The sequence below is a fragment of the Marmota monax genome, unplaced genomic scaffold (genome assembly GCF_021218885.2).
Source record: "Marmota monax isolate L192 unplaced genomic scaffold, Marmota_monax_Labrador192_F-V1.1 WCK01_AAM20220418_F8-fsc00079, whole genome shotgun sequence".
NCBI lineage: Eukaryota > Metazoa > Chordata > Mammalia > Rodentia > Sciuridae > Marmota > Marmota monax.
This window is the reverse complement of record NW_026694099.1, coordinates 48,239-64,233: the sequence shown is the minus strand read 5'-3', so window position 1 is coordinate 64,233 and position 15,995 is coordinate 48,239. Positions and strand designations below refer to the sequence as shown.

Sequence of the window (15,995 nt, the reverse complement as noted above, 5' to 3'; positions counted from 1 at the left end):
GCTCCCTATTTACCTCTCTTATTGTTTCTTTTGCTGAGAAAAAACTTTTTAGTTTGAGTAAGTCCCATTTGTTGATTCTAGTTATTAACTTTTGTGCTATGGGTGTCCTATTGAGGAATTTGGAGCCCGACCCCACCGACTGTAGATCGTAGCCAACTTTTTCTTCTATCAGACGCCGTATCTCTGATTTGATATCAAGCTCCTTGATCCATTTTGAATTCACTTTTGTGCATGGCGAGAGGAGGGGATTCAGTTTCATTTTGTTGCATATGGATTTCCAGTTTTCCCAGCACCATTTGTTGAAGATGCTATCCTTCCTCCATTGCATGCTTTTAGCCCCTTTATCAAACATAAGATAGTTGTAGTTTTGTGGATTGGTTTCTGTGTCCTCTATTCTGTACCATTGGTCCACCCGCCTGTTTTGGTACCAGTACCATGCTGTTTTTGTTACTATTGCTCTGTAGTATAGTTTGAAGTCTGGTATCGCTATACCGCCTGATTCACACTTCCTGCTTAGCATTGTTTTTGCTATTCTGGGTCTTTTATTTTTCCATATGAATTTCATGATTGCTTTCTCTATTTCTACAAGAAATGCCGTTGGGATTTTGATTGGCATCGTGTTAAACCTGTAGAGAACTTTTGGTAATATCGCCATTTTGATGATGTTAGTTCTGCCTATCCATGAACAGGGTATATTTTTCCATCTTCTAAGATCTTCTTCTATTTCTCTCTTTAGGGTTCTGTAGTTTTCATTGTATAAGTCTTTCACCTCTTTTGTTAGGTTGATTCCCAAGTATTTTATTTTTTTTGAAGATATTGTGAATGGAGTGGTTGTCCTCATTTCCATTTCAGAGGATTTGTCGCTGATATACAGGAATGCCTTTGATTTATGCGTGTTGATTTTATATCCTGCCACTTTGCTGAATTCATTTATTAGCTCTAATAGTTTCTTTGTAGAGCCTTTTGGGTCTGCTAGGTATAGAATCATATCATCTGCAAATATTGATCATTTAAGTTCTTCTTTTCCTATTTTTATGCCTTTAATTTCTTTCGTCTGTCTAATTGCTCTGGCCAGTGTTTCGAGAACTATGTTGAACAGAAGTGGTGAGAGAGGGCATCCCTGTCTTGTTCCAGATTTTAGAGGGAATGCCTTCAGTTTTTCTCCATTCAGAATGATGCTAGCCTGAGGCTTAGCATAGATTGCTTTTACAATATTGAGGTATGTTCCTGTTATCCCTAGTTTTTCTAGAGTTTTGAACATAAAGGGATGCTGTACTTTGTCGAATGCTTTTTCTGCATCTATCGAGATGATCATATGGTTCTTATTTTTAAGTCTATCGATGTGGTGAATAACATTTATTGATTTCCGTATAAAGAACCAGCCTTGCATCCCAGGGATGAATCCTACTTGATCATGGTGCACAATTTTTTTGATATGTTTTTGTATCCGATTCGCCAGAATTTTATTGAGGATTTTTGCATCTAGGTTCATTAGAGATATTGGTCTGTAGTTTTCTTTCTTTGAAGTGTCTTTGTCTGGTTTAGGTATCAGGGTGATGTTGGCCTCGTAGAATGAATTTGGAAGTTCTCCCTCTTTTTCTATTTCCTGAAGTAGCTTGAAAAGTATTGGTATTAGTTCTTCTTTAAAGGTTTTGTAAAATTCTGCTGTATACCCATCCGGTCCTGGGCTTTTCTTAGTTGGTAGTCTTTTGATGGTTTCTTCTATTTCCTCGATTGATATTGGTCTGTTTAGGTTGTCTATATCCTCCTGACTCAATCTGGGCAGATCATATGACTTAAGAAATTTATCTATGCCTTCACTATCTTCTAATGTATTGGAGTATAAGGATTCAAAATAGTTTTTGATTATCTTCTGTATTTCTGAAGTGTCTCTTGTGATATTGCCTTTTTCATCCCGTATGCTAGTAATTTGAGTTCTCTCTCTTCTTCTCTTCGATAGCATGGCTAAGGGTCTGTCGATTGTGTTTATTTTTTCAAAGAACCAACTTTTAGTTTTGTCAATTTTTTCAATTGTTTCTTTTGTTTCGATTTCATTAATTTCAGCTCTGATTTTCATTATTTCTTGCCTTCTACTTCTTTTGCTGTTGTTTTGCTCTTCTTTTTCAATGATTTTGAGATGAAGTATGAGATCATTTATTTGTTGGTTTTTTCTTTTTTTAAGGAATGAACTCCAAGCAATGAATTTTCCTCTTAGAACTGCTTTCAATGTGTCCCATAGATTCCAATATGTTGTGTCTGTGTTTTCATTTATCTCTAAGAATTTTTTAATTTCCTCCTTGATGTCTTCTATAACCCATTGATCATTCAGTAACCTATTGTTCATTCTCCAAGTGATGTATGCTTTTTCCTTCCTTCTTTTATCGTTGATTTTCAGTTTCATTCCATTATGATCAGATAAGATGCATGGTATTATCTCTACTCCTTTATATTGTCTAAGAGTTGCCCTGTGACATAATATATGATCTATTTTTGAGAAGGATCCATGTACTGCTGATGTTGGGTGGTATACTCTATATATGTCAATTAAGTCTAGGTTATTAATTGTGTTATTGAGTTCTATAGTTTCCTTATTCAACTTTTGTTTGGAAGATCTGTCCAGTGGCGAGAGAGGTGTGTTGAAGTCTCCCATGATTATGGTATGGTGGTCTATTAGACTCTTGAACTTGAGAAGAGTTTGTTTGACGAACATAGCTGCACCATTGTTTGGGGCATAAATATTTATGATTGTTATGTCTTGTTGGTGTATGGTTCCCTTAAGCAGTATGTAGTGTCCCTCTTTATCCCTTTTGATTAACTTTGGCTTGAAATCTATTTTATTTGATATGAGTATGGACACTCCTGCTTGTTTCCGAAGTCCATATGAGTGATATGATTTTTCCCAACCTTTCACCTTCAGCCTATGTATGTCTTTTCCTATCAAATGCGTCTCCTGTAGGCAGCATATTGTTGGGTCTTGTTTTGTGATCCATTCTACTAGCCTGTGTCTCTTAATTGGTGAGTTTAAGCCATTAACATCTAGGGTTATTATTGAGATATGGGTTGTTCTTCCAGCCATATTTGTTTATTTATGTTACTAAACATGGTTTGTTTTCCTCTTTGATTATTTTCCCCCCCTTTACTGTCCTACCTCCCACTGTTGGTTTTCATTGTTATTTTCCATTTCCTCTTCCTGTAATGTTTTGGCGAGGATGTTTTGAAGAGATGGTTTTCTAGCTGCAAATTCTTTTAACTTTTGTTTATCGTGGAAGGTTTTAATTTCATCTTCCATCCTGAAGCTTAATTTCGCTGGATACACAATTCTTGGTTGGAACCCATTTTCTTTCAGTGTTTGAAATATGTTATTCCAGGATCTTCTAGCTTTCAGAGTCTGTGTTGAAAGATCAGCTGTTATCCTGATTGGCTTACCCCTGAATGTAATCTGCTTCCTTTCTCTTGTAGCTTTTAAAATTCTCTCCTTATTCTGTATGTTGGGCATCTTCATTATAATGTGTCTAGGTGTGGATCTCTTATGATTTTGCACATTCGGCGTCCTGTAGGCTTCTAGGATTTGGGATTCTGTCTCATTCTTCAAGTCTGGGAAGTTTTCTCATATTATTTCATTGAATAGACTGCTCATTCCTTTGGTTTGGAGCTCTGTACCTTCCTGTATCCCAATGACTCTTAAGTTTGGTCTCTTTATGTTATCCCATATTTCTTGGATGTTCTGCTCATGGTTTCTTAACAGTCTCGCTGAGCTGTCTATGTTCTTTTCCAGTTGAAATACTTTGTCTTCATTGTCTGATGTTCTATCTTCTAAGTGTTCTACTCTGCTGGTAGTATTCTCCATTGAGTTTTTAAGTTGGTTTATTGCTTCCTGCATTTCTAGGATTTCTGTTTGTTTGTTTTTTATAACCTCTATCTCCCTGTATAGTTGATCCTTTGCTTCCTGGATTTGTTTGTGTAATTCCTTGTCGAAGTGATCTTTCATTGTCTGATTTTGCTGTCTAATGTCTTCCTTGATACTCCAGATCATCTGAAGCATGTATATCCTGAATTCTTTATCTGACATTCCATCTGCTGCAGCTGTTACCTCTTCTAAAGTTGCGTTGACCTGCATTGCTTGTGGTCCTTTCTTTCCTTGTCTTTTCATACTGCTTGCGTTTCTTTCCTGCAGGCGCGGGCAGCGGCTCTGCTCTCTCCTTATTCCAATTGGCGTGTCGTGGCTACCACGCCGGCAGGTCACTGGGCCTGTTCTGGGCGCTGGCGGCGGCTCTGTTCTGCCCCTACTCCAATTTTGGTGACGAGTGTACCACGCCGGCAGGCCACCGGGCCTGATGCGCTGGTCGGTTGCAGGTTTACCTACCCTGCAGGCGCGGGCGGCGGCTCTACTCTGCCCCTACTCCAAATGGGGTGACGTGTCTTTCGTACCGGCAGGCCACTGGGCCTGTCCCGCTGGTCGGTCGCAGATCTGCCCACCTTTGGGGCACGGGTGGCGGCTCTGCTCTGTCCCTACTCCAATTGGGGTGTCGTGACTACCCCACCTGCAGGTCGCTGGGCCTGTTCCTGGCACGGGCGGCAACTCTGCTCTGCCCCTACTCCAATTAGGGTGGTGTGTGTACCACGCCGGCAGGCTCCTGGGCCTGATCCGCCGGTCTGTCGCAGGTCTGCCTACCTTGGAGGCGCGGGCGGCGGATCTGCCCTGCCCCTCCTACCACGCCTGCGGATCCCTGGGCCTGATCTCTCCTTTAAATTTAATATTGACTTCTATCCCAGGAATACTGCCACAACCCTACAGTGGAGATAGATGTACAAAACCACAGCCTCTGAGATGTAGGCATGTGGGTGACTAATTTCAGGGAACATCTGTAGAGAAGGCAACAGGGCTAGAGCCTTATAGTCATTATCATTCGCCAGGCTTGTACACCTACAATAATCTTGCAGCTTGACTCAGATGGAAAACCTTCTCAGTGAAACTCAGTGAAAAACTTTCAATATTGGATAACCTATTGGTTCCACTCTATTTTAGAGAATGCGGAGTTTATCATGTCAGTTTCTTTCATCCTTTGACACTAAAGTCCAGTGTCAATAAACACAGCATCAGTTTCCCCCTTTTTTTCAAACACCTAGACATTCACACTCATGTCCAGTCTCCTGTAAACACCTGTGAGCATTTGCCTTTGCAACCCAGCTCTAGACAGGGCACTAATGCTGAAGGAACCCCAACCACTTACAAAGTTATTAGTTCCTTTAGGAACAGGGAATTGTCTTCACTTTATAAGAAACATTTGGCACTGCTATGATTTTAAATGCCCGTCTCTTCATCTGTCTTAGGCCTTCTCAAGAGGCTGTGTCACCTGGAGCTTCAGCTAGCTGGCAAATGTCAGTTACCTCATGTTTATCAAATGGACATTTTCTATGCAGAGGAAAGAATATGTGCCTCATGAATTGTGAGAGAGACCACAACATCATATTTAAATAGAGGCTGATTTATTCATGAGTGAATACCTGCTCACTCCCTCCCTCCTTTCTTCTCTTTTCCTTTGTTCCTCTCTCCTGATCCCTCAGTTTTATCCTTCCTCCTCCCTTTCCCTCTTTTTTCCTCATTTCCTTCCCCTCCTCTTCCTACTTCCTTCCATCTCTTTCTCCTCTCCTTCTTCCTCTCCCTCTCCCTCATACCTACATAGAACAGCAACACCTGTGTGCTGATAGCAGATGACTTCCCAGGTCACTCTCCTCTCTCCCAGCTCCCTCTGGCTTCTGGTTATTCCTGTTACACTCTCCTGCAGTGGTTGGAGCACCATGAAAGTTTATGTGACACCCAGTTGTCTTCTTCCAAATATAGAGAGGTAAATAAAAACTGTTATGAACTCAAAAAAACAGAGAAATAAGTGTTTTGTGAGGCCAGCTGAATCTTGTCAAGAACTTTTCAATACCACTGCATACTTTAAACCTCTACACTTGCAACTAAGGAAACAGAGGTTCAAAGAAAGTTAATTGTCTTAAAGTCACATAGGTTGTTTATGTAATGATCTCTAAAACTTCAGTTCAGTGTTCTTTCTGCCTGCTATTCTGTACCAGATACCACTATAGCCCACTGAATATGACATTCATAAAGCAGAAATCATATCTCATTAGCTAATGATTTTCTAACACCTACCATACAAACTCAGCATCCTTCAAATTAATTATACCTTAATTAATAACCTACACTTAAAGTTTCCAGACTGATATATACAGTGTGATACATTAAATCATGGGGAAAAACAGATATATATAAATACAATGTTAATTCAGATTTGTCTGTGTTATGGATTTGTTTATAGATACAAATAATTTTTGTAACTAATAAGTTAACATTTTAAATTTAGATAAATTTATATTATGAAATTAATGATAAATTTGCATATTTTTGAATAAAATGAATATTAATTAAAGTCTTTACATGTTAAAACAGAACATGCAACCTTGACCCCAGAGGGCCTAGTATTAGTGATCTCCCATTTGTTTTTGGTTGAACAAGAAATCTTGCTTTTAGTATGATATCTCCGTTATAAATGATGGCAATTAAATTCAGAGGTTTTTGAAACATGTATGGAGAAAAAGAAAAAAAATCCTTGTCCTTGAGCACTGGTTATTCACCTGGGAACATTTTTATGTTTAGTCTGGAAGTTGACACTAGCAAAGACACTCTGGTGTTGGCTGCTATGACAGCTGTCATTCTGGCCTTGATCTCTTCTCATCTTCAAACTGGAAGTAACTTGAAGAGAAGGGATGAAGGCAAGAGAATCCATGGGTCAGGACACATTTTTAACTAATCATATCTCTTTGTAGGCAGCAATAGATACAGTTGTTTTTTAAAAATCATAATCATGTCACAAAAGAGAAAAGTCAGACAGTGGTAACTTTGGGAACATTTTAAACACACTCTCCTTGTAAAAAATGTTGCTAGTATGATTATGGGAACAGTTCTAAATTAAATAATTTAATCTACCTGATTGATTAGCAATTTATCTGATTATTTTTGAAAAAAATACTGAGAAAATTTCTCAAAAAATAAAGGGCATTTGTTTTATAAGTGGATTAAAGCACTTACATACTAATGAATGCATAAATCATTTATGATTCTAATAATTCAACAACTTATCAATAAAATTATCCATTTGGTATGAAGGCAATTTGAAAGCTTTGTTTCAATAGCACCAATACAAGATTAATAAGTCATCTTAAATTTTATTTTGAAAATAATTTTTGCATATGTTATAAAAATATGTGCTACGCATTCTATCTTAATCTATTGCATAGAACATGAGCTATTCATCCTTCTAACAAGTGACCATCTAGACATTCTATATGAACTGCACTCAGTTTTAATTGCCAAACCCCCATCTGTGCTGACACAGCCCCTGCTCCTCCCTGTCTGTGGTGGGGTCTCCCCCCAGATGTCCTAGCTCTTCTTGAGGTTTTTGTGGGACTCCCACAGGCAGCCCTTTCACTGTGGCTTCTCTCAGGGCACAGAAATACACTGCTGCATCCATGAGCTGTGAGGCTGTGATGGTGAGCTGGATGGAACTGGATGCCTTCTGGAAGTTGAGGGAATAGCAACCCTCTGTTGCATTTTGCTCATTGAAAGAATCCTGACGAATAAGGAAAGTCAGTTTCCCTCTGGGTAGTTGTTTGTACCAGAATAAATAATAAGAAGGATAGCTGGTTTCATACACACAGTCCAAGGTCACAGTCTCCTTCTCCATCACAGAAATTGCAGTCTGAGCTTGAATTACCTTCTGGGCCATGCTGATTCCTGCAGGAGAGAAGAAGAAATAGACTAATCCTTTATCTGGAAATATGAGAGTCAAAAAGATGAAGTGACTGAGGACCCAGTGCTCTGACCCATTGCCTTTGATTCATCCCTCAGAACCTCATCAGGAAACAAAGATCTTCTCTGCAGGACCTTCAGGGCTGAGAAGAGCCTGAGCCCTGTGCTTGTGCACATCCTTACCAAGACAGATGGAGGCAATGGCTGCTCCCAGCAGGCTGGTGGCCAGCATAGCAGTAGCTCTTCCCGGAGAAAAATACTCTATGTTTTGTCCCAAATCAGATCTTAATTCTGCACCTGGTGCTCAAGAAGTACAAGCAAAGTTACTGGGTATGCACTGCATCTGCTCCAACAGGAAATGCAGTTAGCAGTTATGGGGCACGTTTGCCTGGGTCCTGTCACATGCTTCCTGTATAGTGGGAGATGCCTGACAGCTCTGAGCAGCTGCTTTATCTTATTATAACTTATTGAGTTGGATAATTTTCAGTATATTCTTTGATGTAAAATGGAGGACTTAAAATTTTTATGAACTCTAGTCATGGGCTAACATGGTCATATATCTTTTGGTATTACATACAACTTTTTTTCCCCTTTCGATGATACCAAGGTGAGAAGTAAAAACTTTGTCTTTGTTCCTACCTTGCCAGTCATGGAATCTGGCAAAAATCACATGAGAAATACTTTATTGTTAATGAATAATTTCACATCATGTCTCCTGAGTCCCAAACTGACCATGACCTCTACATGTATAGCCTCCCTCTCTCAACATTATGCAACAGAGATACATTTGTTATAACTGAAGAAACTCCATGGACACATCATTGTCAGCCAGGGTGTGTAGTTTACATCAGGTTTCAATCTCAGAACCATTCATTCTTTTGGTTGAGACAAACACATAATGAAGTGTCTACCATTACTGTATCACACAGAGTTGTTTTATAGCCCTAATGTACTGCTATTAGTACTGATAACTACATAATTCTGTGAATATACTAAAATGATACATTTATGGCATGTGAGTTGTATCTCAATATAACTGTTATTTAAAATTGATAGAGTGAAAATATATGAATGATAGCTAAAGTGACTCAATTGCTGTGGTGGAAAGCATGACTTGGGGCAGGGGAAGCTGTGGACATCAGGACAAACTGAGGCTATTATAATAGTTCATTCTTTTTTCCCCCCAGTTCTGGGGGTTGAACCCAAGGCCTCATGCATACTAGGCAAGTGCTCTACCACTGAGTTACATCCACAGCCCATAATAACTAATTCTTAGAGAGGAAATTAATCTCTATGTGATCCAGAGACAGATTTACTATGAAACAAATCAAGCTTTTATTTCATGGCTTCCTGCTATTCCAGTCACAAAAACTAGTATTTCTAAGCTCATTTTCTTTTTCTTAAAGAGAGCTCTGAAAGAGAGCAGCATCAGGCCTTGCAAAGCCTGCCTTACAGCTGCCAAGCCCAGAGAATGCAAGGTGGAAAAAGGACATGTGGAGCTCGCAGACAGTTAAGGTCCTTCTCCTGGTGCCCCAAGTGTTGCATCAAAAGCCCACGTTCATCTGTTTGTATTCATTTGGTGTGGAGAAACATGAGGCTATTTTATTGAAAGTTCATGAGCATCCTCCTCTGTTGTAAGCAGACACCTGAGTTTTTTGTTGGTTGCTTCAGGAGTATCATGGGTACAGATACAATGGTTTCACTGCTAGAGTCATGTGCAGAACCCTGAACATCTCAGAGCACAGAACCTCAAGGTCATTCTTTAGCACTGAAAAGTTACCAGGTTGAGTGAAAGGTCAGAGTGAGGTGTGTTGGCACAGTGTAAGCAAGATGCCCTGGAACAGCCTGTACTGACAGGGCTGCTCTGAACCTGCAGTGTCCCAGACAGGAGGATGGTCTCTCTTAGCTGTCCTCTTAAAAAATTCTTAGGGATTTGCATTTCTAGAACAACCCCATGGGGAAAAGAAATCAAGAGCAGAGCAAATAAACTTCCATTTACTTAAGATGCAGTTTCTGCTGTTAAAATCAACAAGACACACTATCCTGATTCCAACTGTAAAAACAGATCACACATTAGTTCATGAACCATTTTTTCTGGGCACATTTATAAGCAGTTAAAGTGACTCATTTCACCATTGACCAACTAACTAAACTGTCCTGTAGCAGAGCTAGTGGAACTTGTCAGGAGTGTTCTCCATCTGTGGGAAAGGAGAGACATCTGCACTGAAAACAGGCTCCTCTGGAAAATAGCCTGGTTCCCTTTGGCATTGTCCCTCTCCCTGTTCTGCTCTGGAGAGTAATCCAAGAACTCCAGATGCCCTGGCTCTAAAGCAACAGAGCTGGAAGGTACTGACTGGCACAGACCTCCAGCCAGGGACACTAGACAGAGGAATCACTCCTCCCTGATTGGCCACACATGGGATTTCCTCGCTCTCTGGATTTATGCTGTACCTGCACAGCCCCTCAAGAGCCTCAGAGCCCAGTGTCATGCCAGGCTCACCTCTGCCTGAAAGGTTTCTTTATGGGGAAGGAGCTGTTGCCCCTAGCCAGCTTGCCTGGAAAACACTTCTGGTCTTCTGATGATCTTCCCAGGAGGAGCCCAGGCCCTTAGTTTAGATATTTGGACATACCAGAAAAGGAAAGGTGGACAGCTGTGTCTTTAAGTGCAGTTCAGGGTCAGAACTGCCCTTCAGGGTGCAGGAAGCATAAAAGGGCCTCCACCTGGGTCACAGAGTCTGCATGGCACCCTTCTTACAATAGCAAGGCTTTGTTACAATGGTAATGTAATAGGTATATTCTCCTGATGAGGGCCACAAACAAGTTAAGATGGTGCCTGGCAGTATGCTAGGAGGAGTGGTTTCTGATCCAAGGCTAGTGAGCTATTAAGATGATAAGGATTCCTTAATGACTGACTGCTGTATCTAGTTTATGTTAATTAAGTCAAGCTGTATATTCAGTTATGCATATATACCCCTACTGTCCTACAATAAAGCGGCTCCTGCTCCCGCTGTATCAACCTTCAAGAGTTGCTTGTCATCCTTCCTCCCCCCCCCCATTAGTTTGCCCAGCCAGACTGTGGCAGATGGTGGCCTGTACCAGGAGCCCCGGGACACTCTGGGATAAGAGATGAGGAAAAGCTGCCTGTCCCTAGAATAGATAGGACGAGAGCAAATCTGCTAGTCCCTAGATAGGGCGAGAGGAAATATGGCCATTTCAAAAAAATGGAGAGGATTGATACAGCATGTTTGTGTCTTGTTTTGTCTTGGTGTATTGTATTGTCTTTGTGACAAAAATATGGAAGGGGTGAGAAGTAAATTACTAAGGGAAGGATGCACCCCAGTGGAACTAAGAATAGTTAGGGTATGTGTTGATGGAAGCCCGGGAACTCTAGTCAGAAAGAAGAAGAAAGTTCAGAGGAGGAAGGATTATCAGGAAAAAAGTTGCAGCAAAAGGCTATTATTTTCGTTACCGGAGGGTGCGTGAATCAGCACTGCAGCTGCCATGTGTGTGAGCCGGTCATAGCACAAGCAGGGACTTTCCAAGCTGCAGCTCCGGTTGAGTCCGGGACACTCCCCATCTGGGGCTGCCCTGAGGACACTGCAGCCAGGGGAGGACACACCTGACATCCCTGAAGTTTGGTCATTTCCAATGTCAATAACGACAATGGTTCTCCCACACCTGGAGGCTAATGAGTAATGAGCACCATTAAGGCCTATTTCAAATGTAAAAAACCTTGAGATAATGTAGTGGGGGAGTTCCTGCCTTCATCCCAGTGTGGGTGAGGACAAGGGTGGAAGAATTTCCAGTGTTGCTGAAAACCGGAGGAGACTTTGGATCAAGCTAGCTGCCTGCAGAACTTACCTGGACTGTGATTTAATTACCTGGACTTTAAACTTACCTGGACTGTGATTTACCTGGACTATGTGTTATTTATATGCACTGTGAACTATCTGTTGATGCAACGAATTGTGGTAGTACCAGGGTATCTTTGCTAATGGTGTCATCTGTGGTACAATTTTTCCAAGGGCTTCTTACTTGGAGCCATCAATTGGCTTGGTATCATGACATTTTGTATCCTCCCTTCTGCTTGTAGCAGATTATTTAGGGTGTTTGTGTAAAACCCACTATGGTCATTATCCACAAGTGTGGCTGAGTGTGTTGGGCTGGTAGTCAAATACGGGTAAGATCCAATTGGAATGGTACCAACCTAAGACAGGAGGCTGACGCCTTGAGGTCAGCTCATCTGTTGACAGGTAAGCACCATATGTAGTATTGGACAACCTAAGACAGGCACGGTCCCTAAGCCACATACTTGTTGTTTATATTAAACAAAAGGGGGAGATAATGAGTGCCACAACCAAGTTAAGATGGCACCTGGCAGTATGCTAGGAGGAGTGGTTTCTGAGCCAACTGCCATCAAGCCATTAAGATGATAAGGATTCCTTAATGACTGACTGCTGTATCTAGTTTATGTTAATTAAGTTAGGCGTTAGGCTGTGTATTCAGTTATGTATATATACCCCTACTGTCCTACAATAAAGTGGCTCCTGCTCCCACTGTATTAACCTTCATGAGTTGCTTGTCACTCACCCCCCAGTTAGTTTACCCAGCCAGACTGAAGCATTCTCCAATTCCAAGGGAGTTGAAGGTCATCATAAAACCAAGGCATTGAAATCTTAGCCATTTTGAGTAAATGCTGTTCCCTGAATATCAACAAGATTGCCAATCCTGAGTGGAAAGCAGATAGCATGGCTGCCTGAGAGTCAGCAGAAAGTTTTTTTCAGGGATTCACCAAATTTGAGACTGTTCTTATTCTAGTTGCTTGATCCCTTGTGGAATCTTCTACAACATCTAGTTTAGATATTAGGCAAGACAAACTGCCCTACAAGATTAGGCCACAGCTGAAGCAAAGAGAAATGTGCAGAAGGGGAATTTGATAATTACCCACCAGAAGGGACAGCATATGCTGTGTTTCTCCTTGTCCCTGCAGCCTGCTCTCCATCTTTGAAGATGTATTTATCCTAGAGTGGAATTCAAGTTCCAAAGAAGGGAAAGTAGTATTGAGGGTGAAGAGTGGGGCTCCAGGAAAGACACAGTAACACTTTCTGCACACTTTACACTGGTGCCTGGGGCCTACACAGTGGGCTATTTCCTCTTTCACCCTTTTTAAATGCAGGACAATATGGCTCCCTTAAGTCTTCCCAGCCCCATCATCAAATATCTGTTCACACCTAGTAAAGATGTTTTAAAACATATAGGTTTACTGGGAGTATAACAAAGGATGTTCTGAGATCTCTCCTTGATGCATTATGCATCTCCTGGAATCAGGGAGTGATCTCTGCTTAGACTCCCTCCCTTCTCTGCCCTGCCCTTTACCTGAGTAACTCCTACTCATTCACTAAGGACATGAATGCACTCACTTTTTCTTCAGGCTGAGTCAGGGCTCACTCTTCTCCCTCTATAGTTTGTGTACACATCTGCTTGATCACATCAAGTTAGAATCCCTGTTTCTCAAACTACACTTGGTGTTCCCGAGATCATGAACACAATCCTGTTAGTATCACTAGTCCATCTCCCCAAACATATAAGCACTTCACTCAAAAAAGGTGTTAAAAATGTCTGAAGAATGAGTGAATAAATAAGTGAATGGATATGTCCTTTTATGAGATATAGTCTATGTGAGAGGATATATCTCAAGCCCTGGTGTGGATAGCTTCTCCCAGGGTAGGTTCTGGATAATAGTTGCACCTATGTTTCTCACAACTGCATGAAATACCAGTGTTCCTTTAAGGGCCACTCTCATCCTGATATTTTTTTAAAAAATATTATGGCCTTCAAACACATACAAAAATAAAATTAGGCATTAAATTTCAGTCTCAGAAGTGTTGCAAAATTATCAAATTAAATAAAAATGCAAATAAATATAAAATAATTAAAATTCTAATTAAAACATCAGTGTAAGGGATGACACTTTGATGAAACTAAAGAGTTGGTATAAATTTATTTGAATAAAGGTAGGAATGGATAGTTCAGCAATGGACAAATTTGGAGCTTGATATATTTTTGTCTGTGTTATGATTAGTAATTACTATGGGAGGGTTTTTTTAAATTCAAAAGTACTCTATTAAGTCCTCAGTGTACAATTTTATTATTTCATGAATCATTAAAAATTCATCTCTTAAAAATATATATTATGCATTTATTGCTACTTTTATATCTATTGAATGGCATGTTTATGCACACTAACAGCGAATGTGAAAAATAAATCATCTTTGAATGGGAAGATAGCAGTGACCAGGTTAATGCAAACTCTTTTGAATTTGGCCTCTGTATAGGCCATAATAAAATAATAATCAAAATGTCCTGAAAACTTTTCTTGGATAGGCAGAATTAATATTGTCAAAATGACCATACTACCAAAAACACTATATAGATTTAATGCAATTCCAATTAAAATCCCAATGACATTCTTCAGAGAAATAGAAAAGCAGTCATGAAATTCATTTGGAAAAATAAGAGACCCAAAATAGCTAAAACAATCCTTAGCAAGAAGAGTGAAGCAGGTGGCATCACTATACCAGACCCTAAACTATACTACAGAGCAATAGTAACAAAAACAGCATGGTATTGGCACCAAAATAGACTGGTAGACCAATGGTACAGAATAGAGGACACAGAGACTAACCCACATAATTAAAGTTATCTTATATTAGACAAGAGCATCAAAAACATACACTGGAGAAAAGATACCCTCTTCACTATATGGTGCTGGGAAAACTGGAAATCCATATGAACAAAATGAAATTAAACCCCTATCTCTTACCATGCACAGAACTAAACTCAAAGTGGATCAAGAACTTAGGATTAAACCAGAGATAATGCATCTATTAGAAGAAAGAGTAGGCCTAAATCTTCATTATGTTGAATTAGGCCCTGACTTCCTTAATAAGACTCTTATAGAGCAAGAATTAAAATCGAGAATCAACAAATGAGATGGACTCAAACTAAAATTCTTCTTATCAGCAAAATAAACAATCATTGAAATGAATAGAGAGACTACATTTGAGAACAAATTTTTATCACACACACATCAGATACAGCACTAATCTCTAGGATATATAAGTAACTAAAAAACCATAACACCCCAAAATCAAATAACCCAATCAATAAATGGGCCAAGGAACCAAACAGATACTTCTCAGAAGGTAATATACAATCAATCAACAAATATACTAAAAAGATGTTCAACATCTTTAGCAATTAGAGTAATGCAAATGAAAAGTACTCTAAGATTTGATCTCACTTCAGTAAGAATGGCAGCTATTAAGAATACAAACAACAATAAGTGTTGGCGAAGATGTGGGGGAAAAAACACACTCATACATTGCTGGTGGGACTGCAAATTGGTGCAGCCAGTATGGAATGCAGTATGGAGATTCCTTGGAAAACTGGGAATGAAACCACCTTTTGACCCAGCTATTTCACTCTTTGGTCTATACCCAAAGGACTTAAAACAGTATACTACAGGGACACAGCCACATCAATGTTATAGAAGCATAATTCACAATAGCTAAACTGTGGAATCAATCATGATGCCCTTCAGTAGATGAATGGATAAAGTACGGAACATATACACAGTGGAATATTATTCAGCATTAAAAGATAATAAAATTATGGCATTTCAGGTAAATGGATGGAGTTGGAGAATAAGTGAAGTAAACCAATCCCCAAAAAACAAATGCCGAGGGCTGGGGATGTGGCTCAAGTGGTAGCGCACTCACCTGGCATGCGCGGGGCGCTGGGGTTCGATCCTCAGCACCACATAAAAATGAAATAAAGATGTGACTATACTATACTATACTTTGTGTACAACCAGAGATATGAAAACATGTGCTCTATATTTGTAATATTAATTTGAATGCATTCTGCTGCCATATTAATAAATTAAAATTTTAAAAAGAATACAAATAATAATAAATGATGTAAAGAGTGTGAAGAAAAAGAAAATATCCAGAATATGTAAGACAATCCAAAAATTCAACAAAAAAACAAGTCATATAATTTAAAACTGAACAAATGATTTGAATAGACACTTCTCAGAAAAAAATACAAAAAAGTTCCATATCTAAGCCAGTAATATCACACAAATCAAACAGTGGTGGCTAATTAGTATAACCTCTGG

The 15,995-nt window shown here is 39.7% G+C and overlaps 1 gene segment (V, D, J or C); it reads right to left on the bottom strand.

The window, feature by feature from the left end:
• Positions 1-7,367: 7,367 nt before the first annotated feature.
• On the bottom strand, positions 7,368-8,137 carry LOC124107275 (T cell receptor alpha variable 19-like). The segment is given in 2 exon segments: positions 7,368-7,798; positions 7,997-8,137. Coding segments are annotated over 2 exon segments (480 nt in total).
• Between the last annotated feature and the right edge of the window lie 7,858 nt (positions 8,138-15,995).